This window comes from Pogoniulus pusillus, chromosome 17, assembly GCF_015220805.1.
Source record: "Pogoniulus pusillus isolate bPogPus1 chromosome 17, bPogPus1.pri, whole genome shotgun sequence".
In the NCBI taxonomy this organism is placed as follows: domain Eukaryota; kingdom Metazoa; phylum Chordata; class Aves; order Piciformes; family Lybiidae; genus Pogoniulus; species Pogoniulus pusillus.
Genome location: NC_087280.1, coordinates 17,505,788 through 17,529,454, shown reverse-complemented (window position 1 = coordinate 17,529,454; position 23,667 = coordinate 17,505,788). Strand labels below are relative to the sequence as shown.

At 50.1% G+C, this 23,667-nt stretch overlaps 2 protein-coding genes across 4 annotated transcripts; both read left to right on the top strand.

Annotated features, from left to right (window-relative positions):
• The first annotated feature begins 40 nt into the window (after positions 1-40).
• Positions 41-6,215, top strand: PDCD7 (programmed cell death 7). Of its 2 annotated transcripts, XM_064157969.1 has the most exons (5): positions 41-936; positions 2,213-2,351; positions 2,693-2,929; positions 4,674-4,761; positions 5,291-6,215. In XM_064157969.1, the coding sequence occupies exons 1-5, from the start codon at positions 193-195 to the stop codon at positions 5,406-5,408; spliced, it is 1,326 nt and encodes a 441-aa protein (XP_064014039.1). In that variant the 5' UTR covers positions 41-192; the 3' UTR covers positions 5,409-6,215. The 2 variants fall into 2 exon arrangements, with proteins under 2 accessions (XP_064014039.1, XP_064014040.1); XM_064157970.1 differs by lacking the exon at positions 4,674-4,761.
• Positions 6,216-6,242: 27 nt separating this feature from the next.
• On the top strand, positions 6,243-22,016 carry UBAP1L (ubiquitin associated protein 1 like). Of its 2 annotated transcripts, none has more exons than XM_064157971.1 (6): positions 6,243-6,315; positions 10,060-10,214; positions 12,285-13,025; positions 14,515-14,724; positions 19,865-19,966; positions 20,914-22,016. In XM_064157971.1, exons 2-6 carry the CDS (start codon positions 10,083-10,085, stop codon positions 21,046-21,048), a joined length of 1,320 nt encoding a protein of 439 aa, XP_064014041.1. In that variant the 5' UTR covers positions 6,243-6,315; positions 10,060-10,082; the 3' UTR covers positions 21,049-22,016. The 2 variants fall into 2 exon arrangements, with proteins under 2 accessions (XP_064014041.1, XP_064014042.1); XM_064157972.1 differs by having other exon boundaries at positions 6,255-6,315; positions 10,063-10,214.
• Positions 22,017-23,667: the final 1,651 nt, after the last annotated feature.

Genomic DNA, 23,667 nt, shown 5'->3' with positions numbered 1-23,667 from the left:
AGCTTTCGTGGGTCGGTGGAGCTTTTGAGGGTTGTGTTAAGGTGGGGTCTCTAGGGAAGAGGGAAGGTGGTGTGCCTGCTGACGGTCCTTCACTCCGCTAGGGGGCGCTGCTGGACGCAGGGGGCGGTGGCGGCTGCTCCTCCAGGCCGCCAGGCGTCGCTGCGGCACTGGTGGCGGGCAGCGGTGGGAAACATGGCGCAGCCTCCACCTCCACCTTTTACCGGCCGCTTCCCGCCGCCGCCGTTCCGGGCCTTCCCTCCGCAGGCCGGACCCTTCCCGCCGCCCGCCCCGCCTTTCTCTGGTACCGCTGTCCGCCCGGGGCCCTTCGGAGCGGCGGCGCCGGCACCTCCACCCTTCCTGCTGCCGCCGGCTGCGGCTGAGGTCGACTTGGGGCCGCGCTTCCCGCCAGGCAGCCCCTACTTCCAGGCGGCTCCGCCGTTCCCGCCGCGGCCGCTGTCTGAGGAGGAGGCGGCGGCGGCGCAGCGGCAGCAGGACGAGCTGTGGCTGTCGCAGTTCCTAGGCCGGCGCCGGCCCGCTCCACCTCCGCCGCCGCCTCCCGTCGCCGCCAGCCCCAGCAGCGCCCGGGAGCTGGCGGTGGAGGCCCTGGGGCGGGTGGCGAGGCTGGCCGCGCTGTGCCGCACCCTGCGGCAGCGGGAGGCCGACGGGGACGAAGCTGGCTGGGCCCAGGCGCGGGAGGAGGCGGAGGCGGCTCGGCGGGAGCTGCAGGAAGTTGTGCGGCCTCTGAGGGAGCCCGGCTACCGGGAGAGCCTGCGGAGGAAGGTCGAGAGGGCGAGGAAAAGGCGACTGCGCCTGCAGCGGAGGAAGCAAGAAGCCAGGGCAGCCAAGGAGGAGGAGGCGGCCCGGGCTGCCGAGCGGGAGGCGAAGATCGACCAGTGGAGGGCCAAATGCATCCAGGAGGTGGAGGAGAAGAACCGGGTACGGACCTGAGCAGCCTGCCCCTGCCTGTTCCGGCTGTAGAGTGACCTCTTGAGGAGTTGTGCGCGTCCCTCTGGGGCACAGGGCAGCGTCGGAGGGCCGGGAGGGACCTGCCCTTAACAGGCTTACAGTGGGCTCTACCTGCCTGGCACTTGGCTGTGGTCCCTGCGGTTCAGTAGGTGCCAGCTGGGTGCTGCATGGGTTTTCTTGCTTGGAGATGCTGTCAGAGGCCCACAGCCCGCACTCTAAAAGCCTTGGTGGCCATTTCAGTTTTGCCTTGCTCATGACTTAAGCCTCGAGAGTTAGGGGTTAAATTACTTCCAAACTCTTGAGTTTTGAGATCTTCCCGGTCCAAACCTGTTGTGCTGCTTGGGCTGCTCACTGCAACCTTATAGTCATCGGCACCGTTTCAGTAACCCTGAGTCTTGCCTCCTGTGTTTTTATTTTTGTGAAGCTTGTTGACAAGCCTTTAGGTCTTACCAAGAAGCATGACAGCTCCAAAGCAAAGAAACTCCTCACGTCAGGCTTGCTGGGGAGTGTGTAGAATTACAAAATCATAGAGTGGTTTGGGTTGGAAGGGACATTAAAGATCATCCTGTTCCAACTCCTTTTGCCACAGGTAGGGAAGCTTTCCAGGTTGCTCAAAGTCCCAGTGTTTGTGTTGGCTGAAGAGCTGCCCTTCTGGTGCTTGTTCTGTCACTGACATGGCACAGCTGCTGGGACAAGTTTTGTGTCCAGTTGTGTGGCATGGTAGTAGTCTTTAATTGCCAGGCTGCTGAATTTGGGTGTTTTGTGCTTACTAATGTTTTTCCTAGATACCTGTGGTTAGAGGTTTTCAGGGTTTATTAATTCATTAGCCATTTGCCCCAAATTGATGAGCTCCTCAGCGTGCTGTGATCAAGGGCTGTGTTTGGTCAGGCATTGGAGTAGGCTGCCCAGAAAGGTGGTGGATTAACCATCTCTGGAGATGCTCAGGAAAAGTGTGTCACTTCAGGACATGATTTAATGGCCATGGTGGTCTTAGATTGAAGGTTGGACTCAAAGGTCTCTTCCAACCAAAATAATTCTACGATTCTGTTTTTATTCCCTGAGGTCTGTCAAGCTTTAGCTTTTCCATAAAAAAACAAGGTTGGGTGTTTGACTTCACTTGCTGTGGCTGTGTTACTCTGAGATTATTCCGGTCTCCAGCCCTGATCTTCCTGAGAATACCATTCCATTCTTGTACGAGAGAGGGTATTTCACACATCGTTTCTGTTCTTTTTTCTTTCCTTCATAGGAACAAGAGCTTAAGGCTGCTGCCGACAGTGTCTTATCTGAAGTTCGAAAGAAACAAGCAGACACAAAGAGGATGGTGGACATCCTGCAGGCCTTAGAAAAGCTTCGGAAGCTTCGGAAAGAGGCTGCTGCCAGGAAAGGTTAATCACGGGATTTTATACCAAACGTTTTAATTGCAGTCCTAGCAAGAAAAAAAGTGATGTGGGTGCCCTGTGCCGACCATCAAGGTGCAGCTTGGAGAAGCCCGCTCTTTGCTAGTGTTTTTCAGTTACAATGTTATGCACTGTTACGCAAGAAGAGCTATAAAGTATTACAGTGGTTGAGTTACTACGTTTCCAAGCTCTTTCCTGATAGAATTATTCCAGTAAGGTGGTTGTTAGCAAGGCTAAGCTCGTGTTCCTCTGAGAGTTTTCTTGATCATCACAGAGCCCTTTCTGAATTCGAAAATGTAAAATTAATTCTCTTTTCCTTTTCTGTGTAGGTGTTTGTCCACCCCCCTCAGCAGATGAAGCGTTTGAAACTCAAGTGGAGAGTCTCAAAACGTTGCTCAAAAATCGCACAGAGCTGTATGAAGCTGAGGAGAGAGCACTACGAGTTATGTTGGAGGGAGAGCAGGAGGAGGAAAGGAAGAGAGAAATGGAAAAGAAACAGAAGAAGGAAAGGGAAAAACTGCTACTGCAGAAACTTGAAATTGATTCTAAGCTCTTTGGAGATCCAGGTAAATTGTGCATGCCATACTTAACAGCAGTTTTCCATGCTGCAGTCTCAGACACTAGGTTTAAAATGCTGGCATAAAAGTAGCTGAGAAAGAAATCAACCACTAGAGCAATCTGAGGAAAAGGTGGGATGAAGTGTGATGTTAACACGTGTGGTGTAAGGAGAACTGTTCAGCTCTTCATAAACTGCAGTGCAGCTCAAGCTATTTCTATAATATTTTGCAAGAAGAGGTTGTAGATTAGGCTGAAGCCAGGTTAAGCAGAATAGGCTGAAAATCTGTCACCCAACAGGTATATAAATCTGGTGATTTGTGTAGTGTGACTCAGGTAACCTGTAAAGATTCCATGTGTTCCCCTCGGTCAGAGGATGGAGGTAGGAAAAGTTTTGCTAGTCCTGACTTAGAATGGTTTAGGTTGGAAGGGACATCAAAGATTGTCCAGTTCCAGCCCCCTGCCATAGGCAGGGACACCTCCCACTGGAACAGGCCACTCAAGGCCTCATCCAACCTGGCCCTGAACACCTCCAGGGAGGGAGCAGCCACAGCCTTCCTGGGCAACCTGTGCCGGTGTCTCACCACCCTTACTTCCCTAACATCTAGTTTGAATCTTCCTTCTGCTAGTTTAAACTCATTACTCCTCATCCTGTCATTGTAAGACCTTGTTACTAGTCCTTCCCCAACCTTCCTGTAAGCCCCGTTCAGATACTGGAAGGCTGCTTGAGGATGAAAAAAAAAGGGGGGGAAAGTTATGCTGAAGGGAGAAGCCCCCCAGTACAACACAGCCCAGTGTGGGACCCCCCATAGTTCCCAGGCTGGCACCCACATGTCTGGGGCTGGCTGTAGTGGGTGTGGGTGCTCCATCCTTCAGAGTGGGAGGAGACCAGTTCCCTGCAGTGCTGACAGAGGGAAAGTGCCAGCATGGAGAGAAAAAACAGTTTGGTGTGTGGAGAGAGCAAACCCATCTGCCCATGATCACATCACCACAAGGAGCCAGGTGGGAGTGTGGGTGCAGCATCATGGCACCCACTGACCCCCTCCCCATGCCAGCAGCACCCACAGTCCCTCATGGCCTCACCTCTGCTGCACGCACTGGGCAGGATTTGGCCTATGTTGTGCACCTCTGCAGTGCGCCCCTAGGTTATCCGAAATCCCTGCTTCCCCAGAGAGTCAGGAACTGCCAAGGAATTCACTGCTAGAGCTACCAGCATTAATGACCTTAACAAGGATAAATCACAGTGCTGTGGAGCTAGGAGTGATGTGCTGGGATTTCTTTCCACCACCACTGGGATAATGCCATGAGAAAGGTTGGGGGTCACCAGGGATCCCAGGGGAAGGCAGGGACCTGGTGGGATGAGCCAGCACTGAGATATCTCCCACTGCAATCAGGATGGGAAAGTGTGGAAATGGTGGCTGAGGAAAAGGGTTGGGGTCTGGCCCAGCCCCCTCATGGCAAACTCTCCATCATTGTATGCCCAGCCAGCTTCCAGGGATAGATCCATACCCAGTGACGTGCCTTTGACAGCTCCGGTAAGGGTGAGAAGATGTGCAAAACATGGAATTATAGAATCAGTTAGGTTAGAAAAGACCTTTACATCACATGTAAATATTCCTTAATATATTGCACAGGGAATTGATTTTAAAGTGTAGCTGGAGAGCAGCAAGTGCATTGGCACATTTGAGACTGCTGAGACTTTCTAGAACGGAAAGTCTGGTTCATCAAACCATTCCTGTGTTTGTGTTTTAACAGCTGAATTCCCTCTAGCCCACCTACTGCAGCCCTTCAGAGAGTATTACTTGCAAGCTGAGCATTCTGTAGCAGCTCTAATCCAGATCAGGTAAAGCCAAACAAAGTCTTTATTATCAAAGATGGCAAATACTGATCATTGAGATGATGGAATCGTTGTTCTTTTTGGTTCCTTAACTTCCAGATATGGTTATGCAAAGAATTGCCCTGTGTTTTTTCACCTAATATCAGGCTTCTCACTTAATGGAGGTGATTGCTACAGGTGCCTGTGTGAGGCAGAGTGAACTTCTATGCCTAACCATTCCATTTCATACAAGAGTGCATTCATTTTTCTCATCTGTGATTTGAAGATCAAGTTGATAGTGGTTTATGTATTGGAAGAATACCTCTGTGGGTATACAGTGAACCTGATCATTGGAATGGGCTGCCTAGGGAGGTGGTGGAGGCACCGTCCCTGGAGGTGTTCAAGAAGAGACTGGATGAGGCACTTAGTGCCATGGTCTAGTTGACTGGATAGGGCTGGGGGATAGGTTGGACTGGGTGATCTTGGAGGTCTCTTCCAACCTGGTTGATTCTGTGATTCTATGACACCATCTCATACAGCTCTCTCTCTGTCAAAGGCACGAATGGGATCAGTACTTGGTGCCAACTGATCACCCTGAAGGAAGCTGCATCCCTCCAGGATGGGTTCTTCCAAGTCTCCCCACAAATGACACTTGGGCCACTGCTGTCAGATGATTAGTAAGAAACTATTTTGATGTTGGATGAATGTTTTGCTATAACTACATATGTGAACATGAGAAGCCTGAAAAGGAAGTGTCATCCATCCTCTCTCTCAGTATCCAGGTACTGGAGTGTCTTGAAGAAAAGTGTAAGAACTGGTTTTGCTCTCTGAGCCTGCAGGGAAATGCCTGAGCAAGCCCACAGCTGCCAGGCCTCTCGTGGTATGAAGTTAACCGTCCCGCTGCGAGTTTTGTTAACAGACCTCAGTCTTAATAAAGAGTCGTTGCTGAGAAGGGCGTTTTTGCCAGGATTAACATCCTATTTTTAGGGGCTTTTATCTTTATAAGCCTAAATCCCAATGATGAAATCTCCAGAAATACAGAAGTTTAAAAAAGAGAGCTCATTAGTAAACATGTTTTCCTTCTTAAATGAAGCATGTCAAGCATCGCTGTCAAAACATTTCCTGTATTTGTGTATGTGGCAACGGACCTATGACAACTTTAAACAAAATTCTGAAGCACAAACAAGATGGGGGGGTTCAGGGTCAATTAAAGCAGCTGTTGACATTTTACTCTGCTAGACTAAAAGTGGTACCACGACATGGAAAGAATTCCTTGTTGGGGTGAAATCAGTCAGATTGGATAGATACAAAAATTTCATCAATAAAGCCTGCTGAGGAAAAAAAAAACACAATGAAAGCTAAAGTCTGATTTGTTATAATTGTTGCCTCTGTACCTGTTTTTGCATAGAAACAGGTTATATGTATAATTTTGGATTTACTAACATTGTTTTTTGTACAGAATAAATACTAAAAATGGTCTATTTTTTTTGTTGTTTGAGGCTTTTTTACTCCGAGGGAGAAATTTGTTGTAGTACTTGGCACCAAATACGGCTCCAGTGTGGAGAGAATTGCTGGCAAAAGGTTTGTGTGAAGGAACCTTTCCCTCCTGCAAGATGACTGAAGCATCTGACTTCAGAAATCTCCGTGTTCTTGGACAGTTTGGAGTAGCTGTGTGCTGTGTGGGTTTGGGGCTCTGCTGGTCTATGCAGACTGTTGTGACATCTTCCCAGAGTTGCAGTCATTATTGTTGCTTAATGCTAAAGTGTGAGGATGGATTTAATCTTCTAACACTGGAACGGGTTGCCCAGGGAGGTGGTAAAAGCCTCATCCCTGGAGGTGTTTAAGGCCAGGCTGGACGGGGCTCTGAGCAACCTGATCTAGTGTGACTTGTCCTTGCCCACAGCAGGGAGATTGAAACTAGATGATCCTTGAGGTCTCTTCCAGCCCTGACAATTCTATGATTCTATAATTTCAATTTCTTACCTTTTCACATCACATGGAGGAAGAAACCTATAATAGCCTAAATTAAACACTTGGGTCTTAGGTGTGATGGCTGAAGCTTTTGTGTTCATTTCTTAGGAATAGAACATGAATTAGTAAGGTCTGTTAAAGTTAGAACTGGGTGCAGAAGTTTGCAGTTCTTGCTCTTTTGCATGTCACCTACGTAGAGCACTCCAAAATACAGGGGATGGTGAAGTCCTCTGGAGGTGGGAGGTTGGGTTTGCTTGTCCATCTGTACATCTTCTCCCATCTGTACCATCACTTCCAGCATCTTATTACTCCCAAAACGTACTTCTGGGTCAGATCCTGGGAGGTCTGACGAAAAAGCAAAAGTTCAAAGAGCATCAAAACAGTGCCAGAAACTGCACTTTGTGTTGAGGGAGCTTAGTGAGCCGAAGATGCTCGGCGTAAATGGTTGGGCTCCTTATCCCATCAGCATGTCTGAGGGGACAGACTAACCCCTTAAGCTGTGATAATCTTAAAAGGATCCTGGTCAGGGGTTTGTCTGACGCTGCAGAACGTGCAGAGCTGAGCAGTAGATAAGCAGGCAGCCCAGGAGCAGCCCTGTTCTTGCCCTGCCAGAAGAGCTCCATGCCTTCCTCTGACGGTAGGACGACCTCCTGTTGCTCATTAAATAGGTGCTGAAAATGCTGGCAGGTGGTGTATGTTTGGGTGCATTGCAGTCTCTTCAGCTTTCTGGAGATGAGTGAGGGTGGTGAGGCACTGGAATGGGTTGCCCAGTGAGGCTGTGGATGCTTCCTCCCTGGAAATGTTTAAGGCTGTGTTGAACAGGGCCTGGAGCAGCCTGGTCTAGTGGAGGATGTCCCTAACCATAGCAGGAGGATTGGAACTAGATCTTTCCCCAGCTCAAACCAGTCTGTGATTCCTGTGGTTACTTCTATGTATTTGCTCTTGGCTGTTGATGTCTGTGTAAAATGATTTGTGTTTTTAGGGAGGAAGATGAAGCACAGATGGAAGAGGAATGTCAAAAGTCTTAATTCACACAATACACAGAGACAGATGATTAATTCTTCCAAACCTTTGTGTCCTCAGGTTTAAGATTCATTTTGTGTATAATATAGAATTTCTGACTATTTGTATATGGAGTATAGAATTTCTAACTACTTTTCAGATATAAATTATTCTAGCCCAGGAGAGAAGTTGGCTGCAAGGTTCTGAGACTGATTTGCGTCCTCTCCCATCCCTGGTCTCAGTGCAGTCAGTGTTTTTCCTGCTCTTAAGGCACTTCCTCTTCCTGAGAGGAGTTTGTTTGCCAGTCTGTCATTGAGATGAGAGCACTAGTGAGAAGCATGTGAGATCAGGGCCCTTGTAGGAGCTGCTTTCTGGTGTAACTCTGTGTTTACAATTGACCCTCTTAATCTTGTCATTTCTCCTCTCACCTACACACTTTCTGTATAAATGGTGGTGTGAGAGCCTTTCTCAGAGCAGTGTTTCTCTAGTGAAGTGCACTGAACTGTGGTGCCATCATCTCTCTGTTGTCTTTGTTGTGGCTTCATGCACGTCCCCCACCTGTCTGCATCTCTTCAAGTGGCAAGCTGGGGCTGTTTAGCTTGGAGAACAGAAGGCTCCACGGAGAACTGAAGAGAGCTTACAAGAAAGCTGGGAAGGGTCTTTTTACAAGGGTGAGAGAGAATAGGTTGAAGCTTGAGGAGGGTAGATTGAGAGTAGAAATTGGAGAGAAATTCTTCACAATGAGGGTGGTGAAACACTGGAACAGGTTGCCCAGGGAGGTTGCTAGATGGCCCCTCCCTGGAGGTGTTCAAGTCCAGGCTGGATGAGGCCTTGAGCAGTGTGGTCTAGTGAAAGGTGTCCCTGCCCATGGCAGGGGAGGTTGGAACTAGGTAATCTTTAAGGTCCTTTCCAACCCAAATCATTCAGTGAATCTATGAATTTAAAACCAAGTAAAGCTGTTGTAGATGCCAAACACCAAGATGTTCTCCTCGGTACCACCCAGCTCTTAGGAAGTGCTGATTTACAGCATAACCTGCGAGGAGGGTCCAGCTGTCACTCAGGCAGGAGCTGGGAAGAGCTGGGCCGGGCAGCTTCGCTCACAGATGTTTTCATGCTCTGTCTTTGTCAGCACTGACGTGGGCTGTAACTTTGGCTGAGCCCTCTTAGGCTGGGGAGCAGATGGCCTGGCTCTGAGTGGGCCCCCAACACGTTGCCTTGCATGGCGTGTTGGCAGCAGGACACGTGCAGGAGCTGAAAGCTGGTTAGGGGCTCTGCAGCCCGGGGATTACAGGCTGCTGGCGTAAGCAGCCGCGCCACAACGTGTGATGCTCCTCAGAGCAGCTGAGCTGACCCGGGCGGCGCTGCCTGTCTGTCGCTCTTTGTGGGCTGGGAGCAGTGTGTTAGTCCTTTGCTGACCCAAGAAACGACCTTGAACGCTGTTTCCCATTATAGACCCCAGTGGTTTGTGTTGAACAGGCAGCTTGATCTTCCCCGTGTACATCCATCTGCTGATGTTCTTTCTGTGTGCTTGGCCTCATTGTCCTAGGAACCGTTTCATTCTAAAGGAAAAAAACATTGCTTTAGCAATGTCACACTGAGTATGTGACATGACCAAGTGCTGGGTCCTGCACTTTGGTCACAAGCCCAAGTAATGCTTGGACTAGATGATCCCTGTAGATCCCTTCCACTCTACATGCTGGGGTTTTGAGTTTGTGTGAATTGATGGTCCTTAAAAGCTAATCTGGCTTTAAATTGTCTCTCTCAACACCTCTCTAACACCAGCATTTGCCTGATGCACCAGCCTCCTTGTTTGGCTCTCAGGAAGCTGCCGTGGAGCTGGAGAGAGCTCCTTGCCTCAGCTCTGACAACTCAGCAGCATGTGACCAGGGGTGCTCTCAGAGCTCACAGAGAGGACACCTGTGGGGTGTCCTCCTTGGCCACTGCTCCTTGCTTCTAGCACTGCAAAAAGTGCTCCCTCTGTGCCTGGCTTGGGAAAAGGAGAGTGTAGTGCGCAGCAAAGGGAGAAGCAGGAGGGATGCGAGCAGTGGGGGATGGACAAAGGTGGAAATGGAGGAGAAGAACAATCCAGACCTCTTCCAAATGAATCTGTAAGTTTGGTCAGGTCCTGCTATCTCAAGCTCAGAATAGCAAGGATTAGTTCAGATGAATCTTCCTGGTATCAGTCACTAAGAGTGTGCAAACCTGGGCACCATGGTTCTTACTCAGGTGGCAACACCTCTGAGGGCTTCATTCCTTCTACCTGGTGTCTCTTGAAATAGCTCATCTTTCTTCCACCCGACTTCAAAGGTGCCAGTCCTGCCTTTTACAGTTTTCCTTCATTCTTCCCTCCAGCAGCAGGAGCCCAGGCAGCAGTGATGAGCTACCTGGATGAAGTTCCCTTCCGGACAAGTGGCTGCCTCAACGGGGACATGGCAGGAGAAACCACTCTCATCACAGCCCCACCCATCGAGCTCCCTGACTGCACTGACATCCTCATGAGCACCATGGTGAGCCCACTCTGCTTGGCTCTGCATCCAAATGCTCTTCTGGAGCAATCATGTCAACAGTGTTTGCTGCCTTTTCTTGTGTTTTCTTGTGAGAGAAGGAAAAGGAAGCTTCTACTTCTAACTAAGCTATTCTTAATTGGCTGGTTTGCAGGAGTGGGTGGAGGTGAGGATGATTTATGGTGGGTGGGAGTGAGGAAGGCATTGTTTTGAGGTTGGTTTTCATTAATCCCACACAAGCAGGTGGGTTGGGTCTTCCTGGGATAGGAAGGGAGTCTTCAGGCTCTGCTTTGGGATTGTTCTACTCTGGAGCCATCACCATCTGATTTATTAATCGTATTTTTAAATCTAAAATAGGTGCAAGCAGGCAGCACTACCTGTGCTGGCAGCAGATATATAGCTATGTATATCTATGTATATCAAAGGAGATTGTAGTGAGGTGGGGGCTGGTCTCTTCTCCCTGGTAACAAGTGACAGGATGAGAGGAAATGACCTCACCTTGCACTAGAGAAGGTTTGGGTTGGACATTAGAAGAGACTTCTTCACTGAAAGAGTTCTTAAACACTGGAAGAGGCTCCCAATAGGAGGTGATTGAATCCCCATCCCTGGAGGTGTTTAAGCAATGCAGAGATGTGGTGCTGAAGGACGTGGTTTAACACCAGGCTTGTTAGTGTTAGGTAACAGCTGGGCTTGATGATCTGAAAGATCTTTTCCAAGCAAAATGTTTTTGTGGTTCTCTTCTCTGATTCTATGATAATAATCATCCTGTAGCACTTAGTGATCTTCCACATTGCTCAGTCTTAAACTGCTTTTGAGCTTACACCTATTTCTGTAACAGCTTTGTCTTTGATTTTAAATGCCAGCACAATGATTTGAAGGAGCTCTTTGTTCTCTAGAAGGGGGTAGGAAGCCTTTCCCTATACGGTTGCACTGGATTTGGCTCTTGGGGTTTCTGGGCAGTGCTAGCACAGCTCCAGTCCAAAATGGTTTCAGAAACCTGTTGTGTATTTAGCCTTAAATAGTCTCACCCATAGATGGGGTCAGTGCACTTCACAGGGGGAAAGTGATCCCCAACAGCCTCTGCTTGCTGCTGGTGAAGGGTGAACCAGCAGCAAACCTCACCTCTGGGTTTTCACTAGTTCAGCTTTGCTCATCCCTCCCCAGAATGGCAGACCAAATCCGCAAGACATGTTTGACATGAAGAGTAGTCGTGGTGGTCGTTGTGAGTGGGTTCTCTGAAGGACATTGTAATGCACACAAGGAATTCTTATTGCAGACAGATTTTGCCACCTGAGTAAAGGCAGGTGATGGTTTGCATCCCCATGGACCAGCTGAAGTGTTCCATCACCCTGTCCTATCCCAGAAAGCCCCCAGCCCTGCGCTTCTGCCTAGTGCTCCCTTCCAAGGCTGAGTGATTGTGCTGGTGGTCCAGGCTGGCCCCTCTTGAGGCACATGGTGCTGTTTTCCCTGGGGAGGCTGGTTTGGGCCCACAGCAGACAAGTGGCAGGGAGCAGTGAAAACAGCATTCCTGGGCTGTGAATGTACTTGCCTGCCTGTCCAGAGGAGACCTTGTTTGGAGAGCTCTGGGTCGGGTAAGGTTTGTTTGTTCCAGGAAAACCCTCAGATTTCAGTCTTAAACATGCTTATATTTTAAGCCAGACTATGTGGAAATGACAAATCTGGTCTGGGACCAACTGAGCCTGTGGCGCCACTGGAGATGCCCACAGCTGGCACTGCCTCTGCCCGAGGTGGCATCTCTCCCCTTGGCTCCTGAGCCTTCATGCCAAAGGTATTTCTGCCAAGTGCTCCTAGCATGTGCTGTCCCCTCTCACAGCAGCCAAACCAACACAAAACCTCCTCTGAGCATAAAATGCCTCACAAAAGATCTGGCAATACAACTCAAAATAGATTCCCTAGAGGCATGAGACTGGCACTGCCCAGTCCTACAGCCCTGTGCCCACAGGGAAGCAGGACCCAGTATGGGAAGGTACAGCCTTTAAGATGTCCTTGTGAAGTGCATGCTTTGCTCTATCCAGTTTCACCTGCCCTCACCAGCTTCTCACCCTTCCACAGCACGACTTCTCGCTGGAAAGAAAAGTGCTTTACTGGGTCGAGGTGGCCTCTCAGCAGCAAACCTCTCGCCATCGGGTCACCTCCGAAGTTGCCCCCACAGCTCCACCATGCTGGCTACTGCTGGTGGACCCTGCTGACAGCTACGGGGGAAGAGCACGGGATGGGCCGGTGCGGCGCAGCATCAGCCTGAGCGCTGCCCCCGGCAGCTACGGGCACACCAAAGGCAGAGCCTCCTTGTCCGACACGGAGAGTGAGACCTGGCTCTCTGAGGAGGACGAGTACTCAGAGGATGATGAGTACTCCTCGACCTCCTGGGAAGAGAGTGACAGGGATGAAAAGGGTTCCAGGAGGAGAAGCATGTCTCCACGTCCCTGCTTTTACCTGAACAGACCAAAGACATCCCCTGGCTTGCTGGAGCCCTCACCAGAGAGGAGTGACCACAAGCCAGCCAGCCCAGATCCAAGCAAGCAGAGAAGATCCATGGTGATATTTAACAACGTGAAGAACGAGCTGGAAGCAGCTAGGAGGAAGCTGGCTTCTTTGGTGCATCCTTTGAACAGAGCTGCCACGGACAGCAGAGAGCTCCCAGCGCCACAGCCGCTCCCGCCGTGCCCCCGCACCAGGCGCAGCATCAAGTACGGGCCAGCCCCAGCTGTGTCCCACCTGGGCACCCGGGTGCCAGCTCCTCCAGCGCCAGCTGCCCCCATGCCCCCCATCAAACGGCACAAACCCACAGTGCCGGTGAGATGTTTCCTTCTGGTAGCCCTTTGCTTGTGGTTGAGGCAGGAGGGAGGTCGAGGGCATCAAAGAGGTCCATCTTGCTGCAGTCCTGCCAGCAAAATGGAACCGAGATGGGGGGTTTGGGAGCACTGAGCCCCTGAGAAACTGCTGAAAAGTTTTAGTAAAGAAGTGAAGGAAGAGGTTTTTCTTGCCAGGGGCTAAAGGCAGGCTTTCTGGGAGGGAGCTACTTACTCTGCCCTCACCAAAACATCTCTGTTGTTCCCAGCAATCAAGGCATTTTCCTCGATTTTCAGCAGAACACTTTCACAACAAAAGTGAAATGAGGTTTTATTTCCCCTCTTCCCTCTCCATTTCCCCCTCTAACAGATGTATTTTCCCTCTTCCCTCTCCATTTCCCCCTCTAACAGATGTATTTTCCCTCTTCCCTCTCCATTTCCCCCTCTAACAGATGTAACCAGAGCTTATGGGGAAATGCCCCCTACAGCAGTCACAGCTGTTCCTCTTGGCAGCTACACGGGAGAAGCTGGGGCTTGAAAGGAGACAAAACTGAGCTGTTTGTGTGTCCCTTCTGTCCTGGGTTTCCCTCATTACCTGTCCCCATGCTCACTACTCTCCTTCACTCTGTTTTATAGATGGGAAAGGCCACTTCACCTGATCCTTCTTGCAGTAGTGGCCTCCATTTCTGTGGCAATGGCTGTCTGTCCTTTCCTGAAAGTAGAAAGCTTTACATTTATGGTGCTACTAGCAACAGAAAGTGTTTAGTGAGAGTGGTGTGCAGCGATGGAGTAAATACTGCTTGGTCACCTTAATTCTGAATTGCACCACGTGTTTTAAGAACTCACATCTTATCCAGCCACTTGAGAGTCTCAGGAGATGGATTTCTGAAGTTAAAACCATTGGACAACTGAAAGGCTGGGTTATTTAGATGTAATTTCATTAGACATCAGGTAATTAAGGAAGATTAATTGCCCACGTGTATTTGAACCTCATTCACCCTGCTTGGCTGCTGTTGCACGTGCACCATGCTGGGGGCTAAAGCCTCAACCCTAGGCAAGCACATCCATGTGCAGGGTGATTCCTGGAGCCTAAATCCATCGGCTGAACATGATAGGCAGAAGCAGGGCATCAGGGGAGCACCCTCCTGCCTGGGCTTGCTGCATCACCTCTCTGTGGGCAGCACTGCCTCATGCTTGGCAGGCATGGACAAGCACAGCATTTGTTGCTGGAGAGGTGACCACAATTCCTAAGGAAAGGAAAAGCTTTTGCCCTATCCCAAGAACCTTCTGAGTGCTGTTTGATCTGATCTCCATCCATAGCTGAGCCTGGATTTAATTAAGTCCAGTCTCTTTTGATGCCTGAGGGGGTTCGTTCATCTTCTGGAAAGAGCAAGGTAACTGCGGGTGTTCAAAAGCTTCACTTCAGCCTGACTTGTTTCACATCCTTTCATGAGCTGGAGCAAGAAGCTCATCTGCTGTTTCTTCTTTTGCAGTCCCTCAGCCCCTATGCCTGCCTCCCCCCTACCTCCATGCCTACACGACCTCTCAGTTCCCATCGCTCCCAGCCGGATTCAGCAGCTGATCTGCTCTCTGCACTGAGCCAGGAGGAGAGAGACCTCATCGAGCCTGTTATAGCCTTGGGCTACCCCACCCGCAAAGCCATCCTCACCCTCCAGAAGACTGGGAGGCAAAGCTTAAGTCAGGTTGGTGGAGCTGGCATGGTGCCATGGAAAGCTTCTGGTAAAGAAAAGTGAGCCATGTGCCTTTGTGGCCAAGGTGTCGGGGGATGCATTAAGAGTGTGATCAACAGGTCGAGGAAGGTTCTTCTGCCCTCAGCTCTGTCCTGTTGAGGCCACATCTGGAGTACTGTGTCCAGTTCTGGTTTCCTTGGCCCTAGAGAGATGGGCATCTACTGATGAGAGTCCAGTAGAGGGCTGTGGAGATGCTGAGGGGCCTGGACCATCTCTGACAGCGAGAGGCTGAGGGACTGGAGCTGTTTAGCATGCAGAAGAGTGTTCTGAGAGGGGATCTTCTCAATGCTGATCAGTAGCTAAAGGATGGGTGTCAAGAGGGTGGGGCCAGAGTCTTTTCAGTGGTGCCCAGGAACAAGACAAGGGGCAATGGGCACAAAGTGGAACTCCGGAGGTTCCATCTGAAGATGAGGAGAACCTTTTTTGCTGTGAAGGTGCTGGAACTCTGAAGCAGACTGCCTAGAGAGGTTGTGGTCTCCTTCCCTGGAGACTTTCCAAATCCACCTGGGCATTGTGATGTGGGGCAAGCTGCTGTGGGTGCCCCTGCTTTAGCAGGGGAGTTGGACTGGATGATCTCCACAGGTCACTTCCAACCCTCACCGTGCTGGTATTCTGGAGTTCTCATTGAGAAAAACGACAGCTGTCTTGCTTAGGGTGCCCTTCTGATGGCCTTGGGTTCCCCTCTTTGGTACCAGACCGCAGCTGCCAGGCTTTTGCACGAGATGAGACATTTGCAGCTGTGCTGTAACAACACAGCAGCGAGCTGCCCTCGGGCTCTCAGCTGGCAGCCGGGCAGCCTTATCGCTGCCATCGCTGTCTGCAGCTTGCTCTCCTTCTGAAGTACAAATTTTGCCCCCGTATATGGAAACTTTTTGCACATCATTTTTTCCCAGCTCTTAGATTCATATGATTATTGCCATGCCTTATCCTGTCAGAGCAGGATTGTACCAGTACCTTGGGGATTTGTCTGGGCTCTCTCCAAAACACAAGCTCTTCGTGTTGAAGCAGCCAGGCACTCCATGCAGGCTTTGCAGCTGGGTCCCACAGCTCTTTTCCCAAGGAGCTCTCTGTAGTGTTCAGGAGCAGCTGAGGAAACTGGAGTTGTTTAGCCTGGAGAAAAGGAGGCTGAGGGGGGACCTTGCTCTCTGCAGCTCCTTGAAAGGAGGTTGGAGCCAGGTGGTATTGGTCTCTTCTCTTAAGGCGCAAGTGATAGGACAAGTGGGAATGGCACCAAGTTGCACCAGGGGAAGTTTAGGTTGGGTACTAGAAGCAAGTTACTTGCTGAAAGGGTTCTCAGACACTGAAACAGGCTGCCCAGGGAGCTGGTTGAATCCCCATCCCTGGAGATGTTTAAAAGATGGAGCTGAGGGTTAGCATCAGACTTGGTTGAGTTAGAGAATGGTTGAATTTCATGATCCTCTGAGGGCTTTTCCAACTTAAATGATTCTGTGGTACCTGGAATTTATAGAATTCTCTCTCCAGCAGATGAGTATATCCCAACCTGCTGTGTTGCATCCTAATTCCTGAGGTCTCTGCTTGTCCAGACAAGCACTTTGTGGTCCAGGTGGACTCAGAGCATTTGTGCCATGAAGGATGCAGCTAGCTATGGTTTGGGCTGGAGCTGCCCATCCCACTGGAGGATTTAATAGGGTTAAATTATCCAAATAGCTCTTGCAGAAAGAGAAAAGGCTTGCTCACAGCTTAGTAAGGATGTCCACTGGGCTGTTCTGCCAAGGGGAGGGAGCAGGCCCTGGGCAGAGGTGTGAGCAGGCACAGCACTGAGCAGCCACTGTTGGGTGCCTGTCTTCTTCCTGTGCTCCCTGGGGAACTGCCTGTGCTGCGTGGGCCAGCTCTTCCCTGTCTGGTCGGCACATGAAGCTGCTCTGCAGCTGAGTCATCCTGCAGCTTCTGGCTCCCTCCTGAGTCACCCCAAGCTGGACCAGCCTTCCCAGACCTGAAGCTGGTGCTTCAGGCAAGCTTGCTGCAAGCCAAGGTGGGGAGAGAAGCTTTAGTTCTTCATTTCATAAAGGTTTCATCTCAGCAGAGGGAGGTGAGCAGAGCTCAACCCATGTTCTTTGTGTGCAAGGATGTCCTGCAGCTACTGCTGTCTCAATCTGAAGGAGCAGCACATCTTAAGGATGGAAATGGCTATAGTCTTCTCCTTTCTGTGTTAACACAGAGAGACTCTCCTCCCCTTGGAGAGATAATGGATGCCCCAAAATACAAGGCCTACCTTATACCCTCTGCCTTCTTCCCCAGCAGTTCCCACCTTTCCCATTTGTACCCAATGCAGCCAAGACAAAACATAAGGCATAGCTTTTCACATGTCTCCTACAAAACCACCAAATTAGGCTAAACCTTCCTGGAAAATGTTTCAACTCAAAAACAAGAGCTGTGGGCACTCTTTGTGGCTTGCTGGTGCCAGGCAGGGTTTCAGTGTGTGACAATGACAGCTTCAGCAGTGATGATTGATTGTAGTACCAGATGGGAGCCAAAAATTGCTCGGTTTCTCTGCAGTGTCAAACTGGCAGAGCCTACTCTGGTGCAGAAGGCAAAGCTGCTGCCTTAAGGAGGTGCTGCCTTCTCAGTTTTGGTGGAAGAGGCTCTCTAAATCACTCAGGCAGGGTTAGTTGCTTCAGCACATCAGGGGTTCATCATCTAGGATGTCATGGCCAAACAAAAAATGCATTGTTGCATTTTGATCAGTGATCATTGTTCAATCAAAGATTGTTGTTGACCCATGGAGCTCTCAATGTATGTGTGAGCTGAGATGTGGCAGATGGCTGCAGTTGGTCATCACCCATTCCCCCAGAGAACCATAAACATGGGCTTCAGAGCAGGACGTTCACCATAGGACACAGCACATTGCACCAGCCATCTCCTGGCTGTGCACAGTTGGGGACCCTCTTCCCATGGGCTTTTGGACTCTTGTAAGCCAGTAACACAGCAGGCCAGATCTCCTCTCAGCTGTACTTCCAGAATGTGCTCCTGCCCCTTTCCTCCTCCACAGAAGCTTACTGTCTTACCCTAAGTGACAATCTAGAGCTTCAGCACTTCCTACAAGCCTTGCATCAGCCATCCCCAGCAGTGGTGGCTCCTTGAGCCTCTCCAGCACTCGTAGAAGTTGTGTTCTCAGTGGTGGCACTTGCAGCAGTGAGTTGAGCAGGGCTGTCTGCTGTGGTGTTGGCTGAGATCTCCAGGTCCCCAAGAGAGCTCAGCGCCTGAGGGGAGCCCACTGGGTTTGTGTGTCCCTGGCTTGAACCTTGCTGCGAGGCTGGAGGGATTTTTACCCTCTTCCTCCGTGATGAAATCAGCATTTGGGTCTTTGGTGGCAAATGCCTGTGGTTTTTAATGTGCTAGCAACTTACATGGTCTGTGGTCCAGGTGTGTCAGTGAAGTGGATGTTGTAAGGCTTTGCTTTTCTTAAGCTGTCAGCTGGTGGAGCCTGAAGTGAGAACTTCATGGAGAAGGGCCTTTCTAATGGCAATAAAGGGACATGGAAGAGAAAACTTAACCAGAGGAGGGATTTCTTGTAGTAGGTTACTGATCTACCAGAGCTTGGAGGTGTGGTCCACATGAGCAGTTCATGATGAGGTTATTGGGTTGGCTGGGTAGCAGATAAACCTGAGTTCTCCAGGGATGCCTGCACTGGAGGAACTTCATGTCTAAGTGTTCTAAAGAGCCTCCTTGAGAGCTACAAAGGGAAAAGAGGGCATTGGCACCTCCTCCTCCCTAGTGAGTGGTGGGGCTGATTCCAGACTCAATGGGGTTAGCAAGTCATAGCATTTAGAAGCCTGATTTTGTTTAATCTTGAGGATATGTATTGTTTATTTACTGATACTAATCACAGAGTTGACAACAACGCAGATTTCATGCTGGGCTGGAACAGGTTGCCATATCTGTCTGTATTCTGCCGTGGGCACAGTGAGTGGCAGCAGGGCAAGAAAATTCAGCACCAATCCAGGGATTTTAGGAGGGTTTTTTCTGGACATTAGGAAAAAATGTTCTCACTGGAAGGGTTGTCAGGCATTGGACCAGGCTGCCCAGGGGGGTGGTTGAGTCAGCATCCTTGGATATGTTTAAAAGCCATGTAAATGTGGTGCCTTGGGTTTATTGGTGGACTTGGTAGCGTAGGGTTGATCTCAAAGGTCTTTTCCAACCCAAAGGACTCTAAGATTTCAGTTAGCAGCCTGACGAGGAGAATAACCCCAGGCTACTGGTGCCCATGATGAGTGACTGCCTCAGTTTTGAGTGGATGAGCTGCTCCCAAAGGCTGACAGTTCTCAAAGTCCTTACTCTGCTCTCCAGCCAAACTGCATCAGCTCAACGCTTGAGGCATTTTTTGGGCTTTTTCAGGTTTTATGGTGTCTGACTGGATCCTTCTCCTTGGCCACAGTGGTGTTGGTGAGGGTGGAGGTCTGTGCACTGGTGGATCTGGGGAGATATGAATCAGCTTCTCCTCGGATGAGGACAGCATGGCTCTGGGGAGACCCAGGGGATGTTTTATTCCCCTTGCTATTGTATAGCTCATTTATTATTGTCTCTCCCATATGTTTTTGGACAGCAAATGCTTCTCGTGGTATTTAGAAGATACCAGAGGGAATAGTGCTGTCAGCACTCCAAGAACAATGAGGGAAGCCAAAAATAACTGTTTACATTTGGTAATGACAGCACAAGGGTCTCCCCTGGGGTGGGTTCTGTGCTCAAGCCATGGCTGCCTCAACCCCAGCACATCAAAGAGAGGCTGGGTCAGCTGAGGGTAGACATCTCACCAGGACAGGCTCTGCTTCACCTCACAGCCTGGAAGCCATCGCTTTGTATCTCAGATGTTTGGTGTGCTCCTTGTCCTCCCTATGCCTTGTTCCCCTTCCCATCCTGGGAGGATGTGGGGGACCAAAATGTTGTCTTGTCCTGGTGGGAGTCCTGCTGACAAACAGATTGCTCTGTCTGAGCATCAGACTGGAACTGGCAGGACAGTGGTGACCTACATCCTCCTCACCAGTGTGTCCCTGGAAGGTGGCAAGGTGAGGCCCTGAATGCACTCATTCCCCACATCTGTGAGGGTTGGATTAACCCTGGTTGTCTTCTGCAGATCCTGAGTTACCTGGGTGCCTGTGACCGGCTGCTGAAGCAAGGCTACGAAGAAGGGCAGGTGGAGGAGGCCATGGAGATGTTCCAGTACTCAGAGAAAAAGGTCAGAGCGGGGCAGCACAGCCTGGCATTTTGTGCTGCTTCCTTCAGCTCACCTTTCCAGCAGCCTGCATGCTCCCCCTGCCTCCACCACCCCACCCAGCGTGTCAGACCCACTGCCTGGCTAGCAGCAAGCCCACACTTGCAGCAGACCCCAGGGCAGTGTCACTGTAAGAAACTTTTTCAGGAAGGGCACCCACTCAGTCACCCCTCTCCATCCATCCTGTCACCCCACTGGGCAGGCACCATGCTTGCCCAGCCTCTGCACAGGCAATCTCCCACCCGATGCCACCAGCACCTGCGCTCATCACCTCCCTCCTGGCTCCCTGACTTTGCATTCACCTCCCAGGGGGAAGAACCCTGGTGACATGCTAGGTTTTGGTCTCCACCATCAGTCACTCCCTGGGGGTAACCAAGAGCCTGAGGGGTAGACATGTTTGAAATTTGGGCTGGCAATGCTGATGGCACACAGGATCGCTGGGGCTCACCAATCCTTAGGGCTGCAGCAGCAGGAGAGTGCCTGGCTCTTGGTTCCAGGCAGGGGAGTGTTTACTGAGGACACAGCTCTGGAAGTGGTTGTGGTGCTGGGGCCCAGCATGAGCAAGGGGGGAGCAGGACAAATTAATTCCAGCTTGAACTCGCTGCCTTTCTTTATGACACCGGGAAACACATGCATAGAGTTCATCTTCAACTTCATTAGGAGTAAGTGAAACCTGAGGCTGGCTTTACTAAACATTTCTTGTGTGAAAGCTGCTGCAGAGGCTCACGTTTGAATGCTGGCAGTGGGGTGTGTCCGTCCTCTGCTGTCGAGTGCCCTTCAGCTGTAATACAATCCGGACAGGTCCCCTGGCTGCAGCCTCGGCACCCGACACTCTTTCTGTTGCGACTCCGTGATAAATCCATCCTTAAACCCCAGGATAATCTCCCTCTTTTCTCCCCTTCTTCCTCCAGGCAGCTGAGTTCTTGCATTTGTTAGCTCAGTTTAATGATATGGGCTTCCAGCAAAATGAAATCAAAGAAGTTCTTCTGCTTTGTGGGAATCAGAGGGAGAAGGCACTGGAAGAGCTCGTGATGAAAGCTCAGTGAGCAGCATCCTGGACCCCAGTCACAGTTTCCTCTCTTCAGACTGGACCACTGAAGGACTTGGAGGGGTTGGCACCTGCTTACCCTTCTGCTGCTCTATCCTTACCATGTGCAGCACAGCTCACCAGGCACACTGCACCAGCTTGGTGTCTCATCTCACTTTGTGGACATCCATTGTAAGCATGTTTGTCACTGATGTAAGGCAAAGCCCTAGAGAGTTCATCTCCACTCACTCCATCTCAGCTGTTTACATTAGAGGCAGTAAGACCCAAACCACCTTCAGCTTAGGTTTTGCAGAACTCAGGGCACCATTTTTCCCCCCATCTGGATGATGGCTGTCATGTTTTCAACTACAGTCCAGCTGAGGATTTTTAGAAGATGACATAAATCAGCAGTAGAGATTGTTGTCAAAACTGAAGGCTCCTGCAGAAACATTTGTTGATCCTTGCTCAGGAGGAGTCTCAGCTGACTTAGTCATGGTGGAGTATTATAACTGAAGTCTGGTCTGACCACATTAGCTTCCACTTTTAAACCAGAAACTTGAGAAGAATGCACAAGTCACTGAAGGTAAGGAAAGAAATCAGGCTGCCCTTGCACTAGTAATACACAAGAATTACCCAGTGAGAGGGAAAATGGCTTACATGAGGCTTTGTGCTCAGGGTGTTCTGTGAACAGAGACAAGGAACAGCTTGGCTGTCCCTCCTGCTTTGCCCAGATCAGGACTATCCAGGAGACTCTCCCCTAAACTGTGGAGACAGTGGCTCCAGAGAAAGTTAAGCATGAACATCAGGATCAGGAAATTCTGGATGCCCAGGGGATTATTTTGTGTGTAACTGGAGGACACAGAATGGGAGCTCCAGGCCCCATTATGGGATGCTGCTTGGCTTGGTGGTGGAGCAGTGGACTGTGTTTTCACATAAGAGAATGTTGTCTTCCTGTGAATTAGATACAGATGGACTTGCTGTGAGTAACGATGGTTGGAGAGGTTCTTCTGAATTCTCTTTGTCTCTTTTCCTGTGAAAATGCCAACTGGCACAACCCAGCAGAGCAAATCCTTCATTAGTTCCATCTTCCCATTGTGTCCTCCCAAACAATCTCCCAATCCCATGTGCTTAGAGTCATAGAACTGTCCAGTTTGGAAGAGACCTTTGAGATGATCATATCCAGCCACTTGCCTGGAGCTCAATCCCTACTGCTAAAACACTACCACTAACCCATGTCCCAAAGTACTACATTCACACACCTTTCAAATACCTCCTACCTTTTAGGTACACCATGTCCCTTTTCCCAGTGTCCCTAGGCAAGTGACAAACCCCATCAAGAGGGTAAAACCCTCCATGCCTGCCTTTGCCCTCACCTGCATGCCACAAGGATACTTAGCATCCAGGTTTTGGGGGACTTGACTTGTCCATAGCCAAGGATGCTCTACACCTGCTCTTTTAACAGCGTTGAAAAGGAAGATAAGGCAGCTTGTATGGCCGAGGGGAGCTGCCAGGCTGCTCTGGGAGCTCCCAGCCCTGTTTCTCCTCCCGCTTTCCCTCAGTTATACAAGCTTTTATTTTTGATACGGCCCTTATAAGGCAAGTCCATTCTACAGGCAGCTTTTGGTTACATTTGTCCTTGCCAAGATGATGTCACCTTAAAAAAGAAACTCACAAGAGGTTAAACTGTGGTTAGATGGATTGCTGTGATCCTTGGCGGGGCACACACCGTGCAGATTGCAGGGGGAAGATCGCGGTGCTGCGCTGGTGCCGGCGATCCCAGTGCTGAGGGCTAAATGCTGCTGGAGCAAAGCACGTCTGCAGCACTCTGCCCACTCACCGTGCAAGGGCTCAGCAGCCTCTCACTTTCAGTAGAGATTTGCTTGGTCTTGGCTCATCATCTCTTCCTCCTGCTTGCAGAGGTAAGAGCGGTGTCTTTTTTCACCCTGTGCACCTAAAATTCTCTCATGTTGCTTTCTGTATCACAGTCTGAGTTGATGGATGCAACATGAAACTCTTCTCTTGGAAGCATCCATGCCACACTCAGCAGTGCCTGCTGCTTTCTCCCAAAAAAGCTTAAAACCTTTCCATTATGCTAGCAAATTATCTTTGCAAGACTAAGAACTGTCAAAAAAAAAGCCGTGTGTGAAGGTGAGATGATTTATCTCTTGGTGGTGTCTGAGATGGATGGAAGGGCAGAGCCTGCCAAGTTCAGCTGTTGAGGGTTACCCACAGAAGCTCCTCATAAATGTTTTAGTAGTAGAATTATTTTAACTTTAATGGAGAATTTAAGCTGTTTGTTCATCTTAAAGTGGTTTTAAAGCAATGTGCTTCCATCTGCTGCCTTTAGTTAGGAGAAGACAGGGGGGGATCTTCATTAGGCTTGTCTAGGAAGGGAAGGATTTGACTCAAGAGTCTTTCTCCTGATGGCCCTCCAGATGACAGTTACGCCACTCAACTAGTGCTGCACCATGCTCTAGTGCTGCATGAGGCCCACCAGTGTCCTTGGCCTCCACCATGCTGCCATCAGACCTGCACCTCCACTACCTGCTGCCCCCATCCCTGGCCAGGGGCAGTGAAGTGGTGGCTTGGCCCAGTGGCAGAGGGCAGATGGGGACAAGGTGCATCAGATGGGTTTCAA

What these genes read in the sequence shown, in the direction of transcription:
- PDCD7 (XM_064157969.1), top strand. Translation starts at nt 193, where the DNA reads ATGGCGCAGCCTCCACCTCCACCTTTTACCGGCCGCTTCCCGCCGCCG. An exon ending in TAAGCTCTTTGGAGATCCAG is followed by an intron (nt 2,930 to 4,673) that starts GTAAATTGTGCA and finishes GTGTTTTAACAG; the next exon opens with CTGAATTCCCTCTAGCCCAC. An exon ending in GCAGCTCTAATCCAGATCAG is followed by an intron (nt 4,762 to 5,290) that starts GTAAAGCCAAAC and finishes TCTCTGTCAAAG; the next exon opens with GCACGAATGGGATCAGTACT.
- UBAP1L (XM_064157971.1), top strand. Translation starts at nt 10,083, where the DNA reads ATGAGCTACCTGGATGAAGTTCCCTTCCGGACAAGTGGCTGCCTCAAC. An exon ending in GGCACAAACCCACAGTGCCG is followed by an intron (nt 13,026 to 14,514) that starts GTGAGATGTTTC and finishes CTTCTTTTGCAG; the next exon opens with TCCCTCAGCCCCTATGCCTG. An exon ending in GGAGGCAAAGCTTAAGTCAG is followed by an intron (nt 14,725 to 19,864) that starts GTTGGTGGAGCT and finishes TGTCTTCTGCAG; the next exon opens with ATCCTGAGTTACCTGGGTGC.